The 19,122-nt window shown below is 36.5% G+C and overlaps 1 protein-coding gene across 2 annotated transcripts in view; it reads right to left on the reverse strand.

Moving 5' to 3' along the window:
- POU2F1 (POU class 2 homeobox 1) overlaps positions 1 to 19,122 on the reverse strand; it is a 152,328-nt gene that overhangs the window by 20,571 nt on the left and 112,635 nt on the right. For both annotated transcript variants that reach the window (XM_054693503.1, XM_037506557.2), the window contains exons 6-11: positions 18,256 to 18,444; positions 16,364 to 16,490; positions 15,237 to 15,331; positions 11,160 to 11,333; positions 2,285 to 2,426; positions 644 to 789 (exon numbers count right to left, since the gene is read on the reverse strand). In XM_054693503.1, coding sequence (XP_054549478.1) covers positions 644 to 789; positions 2,285 to 2,426; positions 11,160 to 11,333; positions 15,237 to 15,331; positions 16,364 to 16,490; positions 18,256 to 18,444 — 873 coding nt within the window. The remainder of the gene's footprint in view (positions 1 to 643; positions 790 to 2,284; positions 2,427 to 11,159; positions 11,334 to 15,236; positions 15,332 to 16,363; positions 16,491 to 18,255; positions 18,445 to 19,122) is intronic.

Raw genomic sequence — 19,122 nt, forward strand, 5'->3', positions numbered from 1 at the left:
AATGCAACTTTATGCATTACAGGAATTTAAGAGTTTTATCAGGGTTCATACACACATCTGTCCTTACTTGGACCTCATAATAAGCCTGTGAGACAAGAAAGGCAGGTATTTCAGATGAAAGGACCTCTGCTTGAGAAACTAACTCAACCAATCACATAGTTAATAAATGACAGACCTGGTGAAGACTCCTGATTCATGGTCCCTTTTACTGTGTTCAAGTCTTTTTTTAATTAGAGAAGTCAAATTTTTGTTGGAAGCTTTGATTATGATATTCCCTGGTACAAGAAAAATATTGCCAAGTATCTCTTGGCTGAACTTGAAACTCCACAGCTAACATTCAAGGTTTTTAGTGTTCTGGTCTCAACCAACTATTCCAGGCATGCAGATACTAGGAGCCAAGCCACATTATACATGTTCCCCTGATACACTGTCGTCGTTGGTGCATTTCCTACCCAGTGTGGAATACCCATGGATCCAGAGCTCTTGTCTGACTCCCAGGTTAATAGTAAAACTTTATTTTCTCCACTACTTTATCAGCATCCACAGGCGGGAGGCTGTCAAGTTTACCCTGTAAAAACCACAGTGCCAAACACCAGAACAACTGAATAATCCTATATACAATAAGAGTAAAAATCTCAATAACCTCCAAGAAACTCTTCTCTAAGGCCACACGGATGTTGGTCTCTATGCTGGTGCGTTTCTTCCTCCTACGGTTCAAGCCCTCAACTCCCATCCCTGGAGAATTCAGGGCACTTGGGCTGGAGAGAGCTGAATCAGATGAGAGGTTCTCTGCAAGAAAGAAAAAATTACAGAAATCAAATTAGCTGAGCATGATTCATGTGTATAATACGGATCTTAACATCATCAATAACAAACTTAACCAATACAGCTTATGTTACAAGTAGGCATGAAAAGATTTTTACAACCTACATTAAGATAGTATAATGGATCTTTCTACTGCTCTTACCGACATTCTTTGTCTCAGGAAGCTTGGCTATATTGTGACTGCTACTTTTTGATTTCTGTTCCTGAGAAAAAAAGTTCACTGGTCTTCCTTTTAGACTCAGCTCTTCTGCTTCTGAATTCTGTTTTATGTTTTGGCTTTGTTTGCTTATTTAGGTATTAGTTCTTGGGACAAAATGAAGAATGCTTCTAGGAAATTACTGAATACTTAATATTTATCTTGCAAATGATGTTTTACTGGTATAGTTTAGGGCGATTCCCCTCAAACAAATCAAGAATGAAAAACTTCTAAATTCTTTAAAGTTAAAACAGGGTTTTGTCATTTATTGGTTTGGTTACCGTAGGTGTATCATACGAGGTGAATGGAGCAGACCCGTGGGTCTTACCTGAGGAAGTCAGTAAAGTTACAAAAGTTGGGGCCTAACCCTGAGCTAAATAAACAGAAATGACCACAGGTGGGAATTACAAAGACCTGATTTTTGTTCACATGTACATTGTCTAGGGAATCTCTGTTGTCCCTTACAGTGCTTAATGATAGTTTATGACTCTGTCACTCAAAATTCAAATTTCCTAAAAGGTAACCTCAACATAAAATATAAGGTACAACTGGTAGCTCTTTTATCCTAAAGATTTATTTATTTATGCATACAAGAACTGGGGTACAGGCCAGAGGTATAGAGGTGAGAGGATTCACCAGAGACAGAGTAGGGAACAAAACAGGCAGACTGACTGAAAAACACTGCTGAGGGGAGCAGGGAACGAGACAGGAGAGGTCTGCTGTGTCATGTGGGTTGCTCCTTGCCTAGCCGGGGATCGAACTCATGCTGCAGTGGCTGAGGAGAGCCTCACAGTGCTGTGCTCAATCTCTTGTGCTACCAGGGAGGCCCCTGGCAGCTCAATTTTTTATGTATGAAATATGAGGTCATTCTTAACAACGAAAGCAGAAATGTTATCAGGAAAAAGTTTATCATAATTCATTGAGGACAAATAAACTTGTTAACAAATAAACTTGTTTTTCAAGTTCATTTAAAATATATAGGCCTTAACCTTTTCCTCTAACTGCCCATAACCTGTCCAACTCAAGAAATATTCTGAAGCTAAAAATTTCCGCTGATTGTATATTACTATAATTACTAAACCATTTAAATGAATTTAGTGCTCAAGTTATATAGACATAATTTATATTGCTCCCCCCACATTAGTAAGCTTCAAGATTCTGTAGTACCAATAATGCATTAAGAAATACAGACTCCAACTTAATACAGCAATCCTTTGTAAAATTCCAATGGACAATGAGGAAATTTCTTACATATTCACTGACCTGCATCATTTAGCCACTTCTCCAAAAGTGGCTTTAACTTGCACATATTCTTAAAGCTGAGGTTCAAGGCTTCAAAGCGAGAGATGGTAGTTTGGCTGAAGTCATTTCCATACAGTTTACCCATAGCGAGCCCAACATCGCCCTGCACAGTAAGACAGAGCAGAGAGGGGAGAGGAAGAAAAGAGATTCATCTCACTAACGTTTACAGACTTCATTTTAGGGTATCATTCCAATCACTGCTCTAAGCAAAAAACGACAACAACAACAACAATCTTTCCATTTACTGGATTTCACAAAATCATCCATCCCTAAGCTGGACATGGGACTCCAATGAGGACTGCTAGTGAGGACTTGTTCATGACAACATTAAAATCTGTCCTGCATTCTCTCATTCTCTCCATTTTGAATCTATTCGTGTTACCTTTATGTAAGAATGTAGATATCAAATATTTTTACTAAGTCTCATAGTGCTGATATTCTAACAAGAATCTTCATTGATGCAAGTGAAGTAATTTAAGAAATCTTTAAAAATCAGTTTACGTACATCACCTATAGTATTAATAGATGTAACTGTCTAGATAAACTTAAGTATTTCTGAGCAAACCAAACTTCCCATAAATCACTTTGAAATCTAGAAGTGATTCTTAGTTTTTTGTTTTTTTCTTTTTTGTTTCCAGTTACATATTTCTGGAGCTGTGGAAAAATCTATTTTTCATTCTTAGTTTGGAATTCAAAGTTTTACCAAAAAATAGATATTTTAAAAAACTACTTTTGTAACCATTATAGAGGTAGAAATTCACAGTAGAGAGGGTTGACCCATTTAGTAAAACCTTCATGGGCACCGGCAAGTTGGTAACCTTAGAGCAATAGAACAATGCTCTCCTGAATATATCACAAAAGATGTCTCTTTCGATAAGCCTATAATCTTTGAAATGTATACAGTGCTTTTCTCTCTAGTTAAAGCTGGAAAAAAAAAAAGCCATTTCTTAATAGTTATTTTATATACAAGTAACACAAGTTATAAGTTCACCCTCTCATTTCAATCTGGTGAGTCACAGGGCAGAAAGGCAACATTTCTCATTGAAAGGACCATATGGGTAATTCCACTATTTTGAGTTACACAACTCCCAACTATCCTGGAAACATTCATTTTAAATAGGGATTATTCCAGTCCTTTGATTTGCCATCTGGTATTTCACCTTTTGGATACTACATTTTAATTAGTACATTCATTAGGTGGTTGTCAGGAAAAAGAAAATTTTTTAAATTTCTTTCTTTCTTTTTTACTGGTAAGCAACTTCTGGTAAAAAGTTTAACAGAGAAGAAATGTTGGAACTATAAGACAAAATGAGGCATAGAGAATACCTGAACTTCAGTTATCAATAGCCTATGCCTTCCCATAGGACAACCACTATCTACATGTGACTATTTAAATTTAAATAAATAAAAAAAATTCAGCTCTTCAGCACCTTTCAAGTCCTCCATAGCCACAGGAGATGGCTATCACAGTGGCCAGCATAGATATGGAATGCTCCCTCATAACAGACAATTTTGTTGATAGTTCTGAGTAGCTGTCTCTAACAAGAATAAAGTGCAATGCTTATTGACTTCCTCCCAATTACAGAAAAACTGAGAGAACCAGCACAGCATGAGAGGGCATATATCATATATGCATTATCTATGTATGATTCTATCTATGATGTATATTTATTGACATCTCTATAGATTTACTATATCACACATCACTCAATCCATAAACTTTCACTAGGAGCCTGCTATATCAGACACTAACATGCTTTGTTTGGCACATATATTTACATGATGGTCACTGTGTTTAGGATAGCTTTCTAAAAAAGTGGGGCCAACTAAACTTGGAATTCTTTGGGTAGAAAGATATATTGTAGCAGTCAGATGGCAATAAAAAGTTTTCTGACATTGTGTGTGTGTCTGCACCATTTGGTAAGAATTTTTTACAAACTTCTATAATACCTTCCTATGCAAAGCAGTAATACAGATAAGTAAATAAAAAATAAAATACCTGTTTAAACACATACGTAGTGGGAGACTTCAACACACCACTATCAACAATGGATAGATCAACAAGACAAAAAATAAGTAAAGAAACTAAAGCTCTAAATAAGGACCTAGAGCAATTGGGCTTAACAGACATCTATAGAACACTAAACCCCCAAAAAACAGAGTACACATTTTTCTCAAGCACACACGGATCATTCTCCAGGATCGATCACATATTGGGGCACAAGACAAACATCAACAGATACACAAAGATTGAAATCATACCAACCATCTTTTCTGACCATGAAGGCATCAAACTAGAAATAAACCATAAAAAGAAGGCAAGGAACTTTCCTACCTCATGGAGATTAAAAACCACACTACTGGAAGACCACTGGACTAATGAGGAGATCAAAGAAGAAATTAAAAAATTCTTTGAATTGAATGACAAGGAGGACACCAATATCCTAAATGTATGGGATGCACCAAAAGCAGTAATAAGAGGAAAATATATAGCTATAGAAGCTCACATCAAGAAACAAGAAAGAACTCAAAGAAACAACCTAATCTCGAAGCTCAAAGATCTAGAAAAAGAACAACAAAAAAACCCCAAAACCAGTAGAAGAAAAGAAATAATAAAAACCAAAGCAGAAATAAATGAAATTGAAACTAAAAAAACAATCCAAAAGATCAATGAAACCAAGAGCTGGTTCTTTGAAAAAAATCAATAAAATAGACAAACCCCTAGCCAGGCTCACAAAGGAAAAAAGGGAGAAAGCACAAATAAACAGGATCACAAATGAAAGAGGAGAAATCACAACGGACACAGCAGAAATCAAAAGAATAATCAATAACTACTATGAACAGTTGTATGGAAACAAGTTCAACAATCTAGAGGAGATGGACAAATTCCTACAACTCTACAATCACCCAAAGCTAGATAAAGAAGAAATAGAACACCTAAACAGACCAATTACAAGCAGCGAAATTGAAATGGTAATCAAAAACCTCCCCAAAAACAAAAGCCCAGGACCTGATGGATTTACAAATGAATTCTACCAAACATTCAGAGATGAATTAGTGCCTATCCTTCACAAACTCTTCCAAAAAATTGAGAAGGAAGGGACAATACCAAACACGTTCTATGAAGCCAACATTATACTAATACCAAAACCGAACAAGGACAACACAAAAAAGGAAAACTACAGGCCAATCTCCCTAATGAACACTGATGCAAAAATCCTCAATAAAATTTTAGCTATCAGAATCCAACAATGTATCCATAAGATAATTCACCACGACCAAGTAGGATTCATTCCAGGGGCACAAGGATGGTTTAACATCCGAAAATCAATCAACGTTATCCAACACATCAACAAAAAGAAATATAAAAACCATATGATAATATCAATAGATGCTGAGAAAGCTTTCGACAAAGTGCAACACCCATTCATGATAAAAGCCCTTGAAATTCTTGGGATACAAGGAACATACCTCAACATCATAAAGGCCATCTATGACAAGCCAACAGCCAGTATCATTCTCAATGGTGAAAAGCTGAAAGCAATTCCACTAAGATCTGGAACAAGACAAGGATGTCCACTCTCACCACTGCTTTTCAATATAATACTGGAAGTCCTAGCCAGAGCAATAAGACAAGAGAAAGACATCCAAGGAATCCAAATAGGAAAAGAAGAAGTCAAACTATCACTATTTGCAGATGATATGATAATATACATAGAGAACCCCAAAAATTCCACAGAAAAACTAATTCAACTAATCAATCAGTTCAGTAAAGTGGCAGGATACAAAATCAACACGCAAAAGTCGGTAGCCTTCCTATACACAAACAATAAATCTGAAGAAGAAGAAATAAAAACAACCATCCCTTTTATTATCGAAACAAAAAAAATCAAATATTTGGGAATAAATCTAACAAAAGAGGTAAAGGACCTATACAAAGAAAACTATAAAACACTGTTAAAAGAAATAGAAGAAGACACAAAGAAATGGAAAGACATCCCCTGCTCATGGATTGGAAGAATAAACATTATTAAAATGGCCATCCTACCAAAAGCAATATACAGATTCAATGCTATTCCAATCAAAATTTCAATGTCATTCTTCAAAGAAATAGACCAATTATTGATGAAATTCATTTGGAATCACAAAAAACCCCGAATAGCCAAAGCTCTCCTGAAAAAAAAAAAAAAAGAGAAGGGAATGGAGGCATCACACTCCCAGACTTCAAACTATACTACAAAGCCATAACCATCAAAACTACATGGTATTGGAACAAGAACAGACATACAGACCAATGGAATTGAATAGAAAATCCAGAAATAAACCCACAGATTTATGGTCAACTAATCTTTGACAAAGGAGCAAAGACTATGCATTGGAGCAAAGAAAGTTTGTTCAATAAATGGTGCTGGGAAAACTGGGGTCGCTACATGCAAAAGAATGAAGCTTGACCACTACCTCACACCATACACAAAAATCAACTCAAAATGGATTAAAGAACTAGACATAAGACCTGAAACCATAAAATACATAGAAGGAAATATAGGCGAAACACTACGTGATTTGCACATCAAAGACATCGTTACAGACACATCACCCAAAGCAGTGATAGTGAAGGCAAAGATAAACAGCTGGGACTACATCAAATTAAAGAGCTTCTGCACAGCAAAAGAGACAATAACAAAAACAAAGAGAAACCCCACCAACTGGGAGAACATTTTTGCATCCAACACTAATGATAAAGGACTGATCACAAAAATCTGCAAAGAGCTGATGAGACTCAACAACAACAAAGAAAATAATCCAGTCCAAAAATGGGCAGAAGAGCTAAAAAGAAACTTCTCTGAAGAGGAAAGGCAAATGGCCAACAGGCATATGAAAAATGTTCAACATCACTTGTCATCAGGGAAATGCAAATCAAAACTACCATGAGATACCATCTTACACCAGTGAGAATGGCACATATTAAAAAAACTAGCAACAACAAATGTTGGCGAGGGTGTGGAGAAAAAGGAACTCTTCTGCACTGTTGGTGGGAGTGCAAACTGGTCCAACCACTATGGAGAGCTGTGTGGAGATTTCTGGACCTACTAAACATAGAGCTTCCATATGATCTAGCAATTCCACTTTTAGGTATTTACCCAAAGGACACAGAAACATCAATTCCAACGAACACCTGCACCCCTATGTTTATAGCAGCACTATTTACAATAGCTAAGCTTTGGAAACAGCCCAAATGCCCAAAAATAGATGAGTGGATCAAGAAGATGTGGTACATATATACCATGGAATATTACTCAGCATTCAAAAAAGATAAACACATGCAATTTGCAGCAACATGGATGGCGCTGGAAGGGATCATGCTCAGCGAAATAAGCCAAAAAGAAAAAAGAAAAATACCGGATGGTCTCACTCATAGCAGGAATCTAGAAAACCTAAATAAGGGACCAGGAAAATGAATAACTATAAGAAAGTGAAAATCAAAATCAAGAAAAAACTATGAACAAGAGACACTTTTTTGGGGTGGGGGGCGGGAGGGGAGGGATTGGGGTCAGAATGGGGGGGGGTTGCAATTGTATGGGGAATATAAAAATAAAATTTATTATTAAAAAAAATAAAAAAATACCTATTTAAATATCACTTCATAATAAGGATAAAAACTAACATTTTAAGTTGGTGACTGGAAATGAAACTACCATCAACTAAAACTATGGCACTAAATAACACTTAATTGAAACTTTGAATACAATTTTACTTTATATTTAAATTATTTAAATGAATAAAAAGCAACAGGTCACTTGGGTAATACACTAATTTTCATTAGTTTGATACATGCTTGGTTTAGTGCTCTTGTAACTCATAACCATCTTGGGTTCCACCTCACAAAAGTAAATGTTATAAGCAGTTGATTAACACATAATCTGGCCTATATTATATCTTTTGATATGTTTTAAAGCAAACGGGCAAAAGGAACAACGGTATTAGGAAACACCGAATGTACCATAGGTGATGAAAGTGTCATACTATAGTATGCCTTCTAATTAGATATTGACATTTATAGTAATCCTTTAGTAACTAATTATGTAATTAAACAACTAGGTGTTAAGACATCCAATAATATGTATACTAAGGAAATAGACTATTTTTGCTTTTAACTAGTAATCTGAATGTTTGACTTCCCCTTGATACGTGCACATAATTAAATTGAAACCTTTCAAAACTACAATTGAGGAATATGATATAAAAACAAAGGTTGACTTTCCCATTTTTTAAAGGATTTATTTATTTATTTATACAAGAACTGGGGTACAGGCCAGATGTGCGGGAGGGTGAGAGGATTCACCAGAGACAGAGTGGGGAGCAGAACAAGCAGATTGACGAAATACACTGCTGAGGGGAGCAGCAGGCGAGACAGGAGAGGTCTGCCCGCCATGTGGGACCCTCGCTGGCCGGCTGGGATCAAACTGGCGCTGCAGAGGCTGTGGACAGCTTCACAGTGCGGCACTCCACCGCCTGCGCCACCAGGGGAGGCCCGACTTTCCCATTTCTATTTATTTATTTTTTAAAGATTTATTTTATTTATCTATGCATAGAAGAGCTGGGAGGGGCAGGCCATAGGTAGGGGGGAGATGAGAGGATTCACCAGAGACAGAATGGGGAACAGAACAGGCAGACTGACTGAAATACACTGCTGAGGGAGCAGTGGGAGACAGGAGGGGTCTGCTGCACCATGTGGGTCAGCTCCCTGGCCGGCCTGGGGATCAAACTTGTGCTACAGTGGCTGCTGATAGCTTCATAATGTTGAGACTTAACTCCTCGAGCCACCAGGGAGGATGAACTCTCCCATTTTTATTTTTTTTTTATTTATTTTTTTTTTTTTTTAAAGATTTATGTATTTATTTATACAAGCACTGGGTACAGTCAGAAGCGCGGGAGGGTGAGAGAATTCACCAGAGCCAGAGCGGGGAGCAGAGCAGGCAGAAGGACCGAAGTACACTGCTGAGGGGAGCAGCGGGCGGCAGGAGAGGTCTGCGCGCCATGTGGGACCCTCCTCCGGTGGCCGGGGAGTAGCCGGGGATCGAACCGGCGCTGCCGAGGCTGCGGGCAGCTTCGCAACCCAGCGCTCAACCGCTGCGCCACCGGGGAGGCCCTCTCCCGTTTTTAAATTAAACCATGCAGTCAAGGTTTGTGAAATGTTGCCACTGCTATGTCAAATGCTTTTTTGAAAGAAGGAACAGACATGCCAACTAATAGGATAAAACCATAGAGCAGAACACAAGACCATAGGGACTCTCCTTTATACAAGGCAGAGAGAAAGAGAAGCAAGAGCGAGAGGGAGGGGAACACAATAATAGTACTATGTTGGGTCAAATGCCACAGAAAGGTAAACCAATATTTGGGTAAAAAAGATTTTTAAAAGTCTTAACATCCCTGGCATATCACTTAAGCTACAATTTCCTAGGGAACCTAAGAGTATGCTGTGCTGATTGCTTCAAAGCTGAAACACTGTGAAATATGCCAACCTTATACTTATTTAAGATTAACATGTCCCTATCATTCTAGCTATACCATTAGCTTTCTTTTTTAAAAATAAGTCAGATCATTTAGATGCTAAAAAGTGCCAAATCTTTCTGACTTGAAATTTGTCTCTTCTCAAATGCATTCTTCACAAATGTAATGGCATTTTCTCTAAAATTATATCTAATTAAAAAATCATTTTATGGTCCCAACAGATAATTAGTTTTCATGAGCAAAAATAAATTACCAAAAATAAAATGACATCAAGTAAAACAAAGAAGGAACATTGAAAGTATCTTTTTAAAAACACACAGAACACAGGCAGGGATACCATCTCTGGTTTTTGATCTACCAGAGTAGGTGGTGCATCATTTTACTTTCAACCCAAAATAATTTAGATAGTATTTAAGCTGTGGTTTAAATTTCAAATGGTATTTATATTCACTGGAAAGAAAATGCCATTTTCCCCCCTGATTTCATAACCATACCCAATCTAATCTATATTTCAGTAAACTTTTCCACCTAATGATCCCATATCATTTTGCATAAATGTTATCAGTTTAATTCCTTTCCTGTTAAAAGTATTGTTTGTGAGATATTGTGAGATATTGATATTGTGAGAGTAAGTCTGTGGCAGTGCTTGAATCAAAAATGCTATATACTCAATTGCCTATTTAAACCATTAAACTTACTCCATTTTAAAAGCCCTCTGCTGTGTGACCTTAAAAAAATAATGTGAATTTTTCACCTCACACAGATTCTTACTTGATTAGTTTCAGTTTGGACTTAATTTTGTGTGTGTGTGAGTGTGTGTGTCTGTCTGTCTGTCTGTCTGTCTACAGTTCCCCTTTCTCGGGGATGGGGGGATGGTGGCAGAGGGAGACTATTTTAAACAAGTTCTTCAACCTTTTCCCCTTTCAGCTACTACTGAAAAGACCCTGTAATCTCCACTCTCTCAACTGCACATATATAGCACTAAGAACCAGGTGTAGGTGTTCCTCAAATAATAAAACTGTCAGTACAACTACATCAACCTCCAACCTGATCTTTTAAATTTTCACCATTATTGGTTTAATTGTAATTTCCAGAGGCCTGTGTTCTAAGAAAAGTCTTTAGGATCTCAACCTAACATTAAATCATAAATTTATAACAATATGTATTACATGTAATAATTTAAACTTGTCAATGAAAGAAATGGCTAAGTATTACAGTCTAAAACTAGTAAACAACAAAGTTGAGGAATATACATGGATTCATAAAGGAAATTTAGATCCAGCTGAAGAGAGAAATCTCTAGGTTAAAGGTGGGTTCATCCTACCTGAGTGAATCCAAGTTTGATTCGTCTTTGTTTGAAAGTCTTGGCAAACTGCTCAAGCTCCTCAAGGTCACTGGGCTCCTCCAAGCTGGGAGTATCAATTCGCTTTGGTGTAGACTGGCTCTGTGGAAGTGTCTGAATTGGGGTTGCTGCTATTGTGCGTGTTGGGGTTGCTGGCTGTTAAAGAAGGAGCCATATACAGGTTATTTGTTATAACTGTAATGTCCTGCAAGTAACAACTTAAGGAAACAGTTATATTCCTGGAGAATTAAGGAGATAATATAACACTATAGAAGACACCAATGTGAAACTATGTATACTATAAATACAAGGTTCAATACATAAACCTATGAAAAAAAAGTTGAATACAAAAAAAATGAAACATGTTATAGGGGTGTGTGTGTGTATATATAGATATACATACATATACACACTTTGTGCTTTAAATAAATTTGTCTTCAAAAACACTTCATAAATATGTCACTGTACTACAAGTCCCTAAACAGCAGGGACTGTATGTCTTTATTATTACTATCATACCCCTAACTATGACACAAATATAAGATTATCAAAACCATTTTAAGGGGGAAATATAAATCACCTACAGCTTCATTTTTGTGTATTTGTTCAAGTTTTCTTTCACAGGTCTATATTATTTTACCCTGTTTTTAATTTATTGCACTGATAAATTAACTAATCACAAACTTTCTTTCACAAATTGTAAGTAATTTTCAAATCTTCAATAACCAGGTGTGTGTCCCGCAGAGCAGAATAATTTTTTTTTTTAATAATAAATTTTATTTATTTTTTTTTCTTTTTTTTTTTAATATTAAATTTTATTTTTATATTCCCCCATACAATTGCAAACGCCCCATTCTGACCCCAATCCTTCCCCTCCCGCCCCCCACCCCCCAGAGCAGAATAATTTTTATAATAAGATTAAGATTTTAAAAGGCACAAAATCAAAGAGAAAACTTTATTTTATTGAGATATAACTGACATACAAATATGCTGTAATGTTCAATGTCATTATCCTTTTTGAGTTTGAAGATAAGTGTGCACCCAGGGATATACAGCATCACCATATACACTCTAAATGTTTCCTCCCTTCCTCAGATCTGTATTTTAGTTTGTAACAGCAATTATGTTAAACATAGTTTTATACTGTTTTTTGCACTTAATATTATCTTTACTCTTTTTTCCTATGGTGTTTCAGTGTTCATAATGAATAAGTTATTCCCCAAAGGTGGCAGAAGCAATAATCATAATTTATTTAATAATTCCTTCATCACTAGACACTTTCATTTAGTTTTCACCAACACAAGTAATATCACAATAAAAAATAATTTGTGCATATTTTCTTCACCTTTGTGATTCTGTAAGGTATATTCACAGAGGATTTTCTATAACTGGAAAAGGAACACCATAAACAATTTCATGGTTTTTGAGATACATCATAATGTTGGTTCTTGGTATACAAGGCTCTCCACATGATTTGAAATAGTTGTTTTTAACAATGTTTGGCTAATTCAGGGACTAAATGGTACTTGACTTTTGCTTTAATTTCTATTATTATTATTATTACTTAAAGTAAAAATTTTCCCAGTGTCAGTTATTATGTCATTTCCTTTGATGTGAAGTGGATTTACATCCATAACCATTTACATAGTAATGATATCTTCTTAAAGAGCTCATTAAATGTAAAAGATTTTTACCCATTACATTAAATAATTTTCCCAATTTGTTTTTACTTTTTAGTGTACATAAATTTTAAATTATCTTTTGGGTGAACTTTTTTGCCCTTTCTAATATCTTCTGTTACTTCAAATCTGAGAAACCTTTTACTTACTTCTAACTCACATAAAATTCTTTTTAATATTCTGCTAGCTGCCTCTAGGCATTTAAAAATATTTCATTATTTAAATCCAACTAAAATTCACTTGGATGAACACAATCTTTCCTTTTTGTAAAAAAAAAAAAATATTAAATTTCCCTGTTACAGAAACACGAGGTTACTCTGGTTTCCTCACAATCCCTGAGTAGAACCCAGCCTCTGGAGTGTTGACAGGGGGAGGAACAGCCCTGACGCTGCATCATACCTGCTCAGTTGACCCTTCCTGTAGACACAGTCCAGGTGAACAATGACAGGCCAGGCTTGCAGATCAAACCTGAGGCTGTGAGCTTTCTTCTCGTAATTTACATGGGTCATACACCTTTAATTTTGCCCTCATTAGTAATGTGCTCTCTCCAACTGAACTAACTGGCTCACAAAACTATAACAGGCATTAAACAGCCCTATAATTAGGGTAACCTCCTCTCTGCCATCCTGCTTCCTGTTGTTGAAGATAACAAAGCACACTTCTATATGATATGAAGACACTGAATAATTTTCAACCTGACCATCTTGGAGTAGCCCAGAACAGTGCCAACCATAGTAGAATCCTTTGTAGTTGTACAATTTCCAGTAGAACTGGTGGATAGGTAGAGGTGAGTCTCAAGTATTAGACTGTTACTTCATCTCTGGGCTTTGTGGAGCCCCATTCTCTTATAATAAAGGACTAAAAACAGGTTGGGTACCTTTAGGTGGGGTGGTTACAGATATGTTACCCCAACTCCAGAAACCTCAGGTTGAATTGGGCCAGATCTAGAAATAGTAGAGTAGAATTCAGTGAGCAGGAATTGGGATGAAGCCACCACAGCCCTGCCACTGTGCACACAGATGTATCCCAGGAAGGAGTCACTAGTATAGGTTTTTTGCAAAACTGCAACCTTAAGTTTATATTCAACATATTTACAATTAAATGTACCATTTAAAAGTATAGTTTTCTGTGTTTTGACAACTGGATATAGCAATGACAACAATTAAGATATACAACTTTTCCACTGCCCCCAAAAGTTCCCTTGTGTCCTATGCTGTCAATCCCCAACCCATAGCCCCTGGCAACCTCTGCTAAGACTTCTGTCCCTAAAGTTCTGTCTGTTCTAAAATGCCATATAAATTGAACCATACAGAATACAGTCCTTTATATTTGACCTCTTTCACTTATCACACATTGCTGAAGGTATCAGAGGCACATTTCTATCATTTATTTTGCACACAAACCCTTTTTAAAGGTTTCTGAGTTTAATGCATTCTTTATATATTCTGGATATATTTTTTTATCAGATAAGAGTTTTTAAGAATATTTCATTACAGTCCATAACTTTTCTTTTTATTCTTTTAAGAGAAACTTTTAATTTTTATGAAATTAAATTTATTAATTTTTCTTTTATTGTTAGTTGTTTGTGTTCACTTAAGAAATCATTACCCTAATCCAAGCACACAAAAATTTTCCCATTTCATGAAGTTTATCTGAGTACTGCAATTTTCTTTGTAATTTCAACTCCCAAATGATCACTGTTTATAGATTTTTGTTTACAGAGTTTGTATTCTAAACATGTTGAATTTGGTCAAATCTAATAATGGGTTAGTATTAAGTGACAATTTCCATGATACAGAGTATCAAAGCTGTAAGGGAGATTCAGGATAAGCCAGTTTCATCACCTGCTTTATGGACAGATAGGAAAGTGGAGGTCCAGAGACGTAAAATGACACGTTCAAAGTCACAACTAATGAGAAATTTAAAACCTTTAAATGACCAGACTTGTGCTTTTCATACAGTTAAACTCTGGTGGAAATGAGATAAAACAACATCTGAACTGTGAGAGGAAAGAAAACACAGACATCAGAGTTTCTTTGCTGCATCTGAGAGAGGACAAAGGGTACTGATGGGTTTTAACTGAAGCTCAAGTTTCTATTTCAAGTGGTAGTTTCTACTGCCAACGATGGGAAAATGGGGGTCTGAATAGCCAGAACTCATTACTTATTTACACTAACACATATTCTTGAAGGTTTTCAAAGATTACATCAATTTGGTAGTAATGATCAGTCAAGCTGGTAAGCCCAGCTTTGATTCTTTGTCAGATTTTGAAAATTTGTGTTATTTTTATTAAGATATTGAGGAAGATTGCTGTTATTGTTTTTTAAGTTAAATAAAGTCCAAAATAATAGGAATGCAACCCCCATGAAAGAACACTGACCTGGGAGGTGAGGGTGATGCTTGGCTGCGACTGTAGGAGGTTGGCTTGGCTTTGCTGAGGTAGTTGCGTTAAAAGATTTTGCGCTTGCAGGAGACCTGTAAAATAGAAACATGTTATGCCAAAAACAAAAACAAAAAAAACTACTTTGAATGAATGGCAAAAAAAATAAGGTGAAGTGAAAATTGCCAAATGATCTCCTAACAGTTTAGTCTGCCTAAACGTCAACCTTGTTAAGTACAACTTGAGCATGAAGATTCGGAACAGTTAACTAAAATTGGTAATTCTTTAATGTATAACCTAAATAACCACTGATTGGCAAATTCTTTATCTTAGTAAGGAATGGATGAAAATGAAAAAGTATTCTAAATGGAAGCAGCTTGAAATTCCCCAAGAGCTCAATTTCTTTACCCAGAATTCATCAGAAAATGCAACTGCATACAAAACCAGAGAATTCTCTATTTCAAGAGCAGGCTACCCCGGAAGTGGAATACATATTTACATAAAAAAAAGATATCAGAATGCATGATCAAGAAGAAAAAAGGTTAAAAAAAAAAAAAACAGAAATAGTGAGGAAACAGTAGAGATGCCCCAATGTTCCTTGGGTTGAGGTCTTGCTATCCTTAAACTCTCATGGATCCGTTCCATTAACCAATATTACAAATGTGACTGAACTTCATTGTCTGATACAGAAATCACACAATTATACTTTAAAAGGCCTCAAAGATATTTTTAATAACTTAACCACATTTGCACCTTTCCTTCTCAAATTTTAAAAGTAATGATTGTTAGAAGCATATGCTTTCGTTATCTACCCACATTCTTCAAATACATCCCCATTAAAAACTATCAAAACACTAAAACAATTTATCCAGTTTATGTTCAGCATGTTGAAGGATTTCGTTTAAATTTTTGGCCTAACTCTTGGTTCCTCTGTAAGTAGTAGGTAGAGGAGAGGCCACGAAAAATGACCTTCAATAATGTGGTAATACATGACAAAAAAAAAATTATTATATGGATATTGAGTTAAAGTTAAATAAAACTTAATAAAAACATTGTTTTCATAGCCAGTTTCAGGAGTGGGTCACATATGGAAACTGGCACCACAGACACACTCCAGAGATGCTTACCCTGCTGGCCCTGGGGCGTCTGTGAGATGATAAACTGCGCTGGTTGCAAATTGGTAGTCGGATGCACCAACACAAACTGCTGCAGGTTGAGATTCTGTTGTTGAAGCTGTTGCAGTTGTTGCAGATCCTAAAAAAAACAGAATTAAAACATGAACTGGAGATTCTGGAATAGGCGCTAACTTAATAATAAGTTTCCCAGATGATGAAGTCTGTCATATTCAAATAGTCAGTATTTTAATACTTATTTTCACATACTTCCAAAGAGGGTGTGCTCCGGGGGTATTTTTTTTAATTTAAATTTTATTTTTTATATTCCCTATACAATTACAATCTATTTTTTTTTCCCGGGGGTATGTTTTAAATTGAGTGAAGAAACCTAAAGCCACAGCAGAAATTCGTATTTGTGTGGGTGTATATTGTAGCATGATTTACACTGAGCCTAACTTTCAATAGTTATTAAACTCTTAGAACAAATGGCTACAGTTGAGTTGAATTTTACATTTAGAGAGCAGTATCGGTTCTGAAAAATAAAGTGAGGAAAAACACATGTTGAATTTTTAAATATTTGATTTTTCTTGTTATATTAAAATTGGGAGTGCTATATCTAAACTCCCATCAATAAATTAGTAGATCTATAATGATTCATAAAATCTGACACCAACTGAGGAAACAGTGTAAAATTAAAAAAAAAAAAAAAAAAAAAAAGCTATCCATACAAAAATCTGGTTCCCTAGCAAATCAATAATACTGGCCTAGTGTTATATAATTTTTAATATGCTTTAATTTTTTTTAGTTTTTTAGAAGAATGTCAAATGTCTCACAGCATAGGCACTAAAAACATTTATTTATTGGTGAAGTGACCAAAATAAAAATATTACCTCGATAACAGACATAAAGATTAGTCTAACATCTACTCCTCACATTTACAATTACCTGGGTTGTTTTTTATTTTTTTAAAGATTTATTTATTTATGCACACAAGAACAGGGGTACAGGCCAGGAGTGTGGGGGATGAGAGGATTCATCAGAGACAGAGTGGGGAGCAGAACAGGCAGATCTACTGAATACACTGCTGAGGGAAAGCAGCGGTTGAGTCAGGAGAGGTCTGTCGCTCCATGTGGGTAGTTCCCTAGCCGGGGATCGAACTCATGCTGTAGAGGCTGCGTTAGCTTCACAGTGCTGTGCTTAACCCCTTGCGCCACCAGGGAGGCCCCCACCTGGGTTGTTTTAATGTCTAGCCAAACTCTAGCTACAATTTAAGCCCATTCCTGAGTCTGCTTTGGGGGTAAAGATAATTGGGACTAGACTCAAAAGAACTCTTCATCTATTTTACTGATATAGTTATCTATACCTTTTCCTCTCTTGGAGATAAAGGATTTCATTTATCTTTCCTCTCTGGTTGTATAATATGTGCCTCTTAAATGAATTGGTATTATCTCTGGATGCTTTAACCTAAATGTGAAAACTGAAACCAGACAATATTCTAATGCAGTTCTGCACAAAGCTAATCACTCTGCAGTGGAGAGATGACTCGCTGTCTCTCTCACACATGGGTGGCAATGTTCACTGCAGAGCACATGAAAGAACCCATGCCTGCCGTAATTAGCTAATTAAAATAAATACAGTAATCCCCTGCTTCAGAAATATGCCAGCTAATTATTCAAGTATTGTCACTTAACATAAACAGGCAGTTATTCAAAGAATCAGTTATGTGTTTATAACATCAATTCAAATAAGCAAACAAATGTATTATTTCTAGTTCAGTGGTCAGGAAGGTTAACATTCATTTCACTGACCCAAAGCTCCCAGGGCCTACTGGCCAACACAAATAATCAGAAAGTGACCTTACCGTAAAGAAAATCTACCTCCCATCCTTTGAGGTGGTCACTCACCTGTGCAATCTGTATGGGCTGAGACAGGGGGATTTGCGTCATGGGCGTGGCGGCGGAGGCTGAGATGGTAGCCCCAGCAGCACTGTGCTGTTGGCTGGCAGAATGCTGTTGCACAGCGGCAGCCAGTAGCTGTGCCTGTGCCTGAGCCTGCTGTAGTAGCAACTGCTGCTGGGCTGGCGTCAAAGTCAGCTAAACAAAATTAGGACAATCAGACAGGGTTGAAGGAGAAGAGCTCCTAGTGCAAGCCTAGACCTTTGAAGTTGGTAACCCAAAATGGTATTAGACCTTAACTACTGACTTCACAAGGTTAGCACGACAACCTTCATTAGTGGTCATGCTAATGACCATTAGCAGACTATCTGAATTAAAATGGTAGCCCTCATTCTGGCCTTAAATAATCATTCAAGCTTGCTCAGGGCTCTAGGGTTCAGGCAAAAAAGTAATTAACTAGTAAGCAAGAAAAAAAGAATCAATGCTGACAGGATATGAAAAGAAATTTACACCCAACAGAACAGCAAGTGATTATATTCAGATGAATGAGGAACAAGGATGCTGGATCTGACCACAGAAAGAACTGATAAGGCCCAGCTGCTTCCCATTAGCATGAATTCCTGCCATATTCCATCATTTCCATTATGTCCTAAGATATGAGTAAAGAATATGAGCTTCATTTGTTTCTTTTCCAAGTCTCCCTATAGCCCCCTCCCCAGCGCAATCTTTTCTGTTATTAAGAGCCTTGGGTCTCTGCAACTTTACATCCCTTTTCCAACACATTATCTCCATGAAACAGGTGGTGACAGGCACCCACTTTACATGCAAATGAATCCTAATGCCCAGGTTTAATAGAAGATCCAACCACATGAACCT

The sequence above is a fragment of the Talpa occidentalis genome, unplaced genomic scaffold (assembly GCF_014898055.3).
Source record: "Talpa occidentalis isolate TD23 unplaced genomic scaffold, MPIMG_talOcc4v2.1 talOcc4.12, whole genome shotgun sequence".
Taxonomy (NCBI): domain Eukaryota; kingdom Metazoa; phylum Chordata; class Mammalia; order Eulipotyphla; family Talpidae; genus Talpa; species Talpa occidentalis.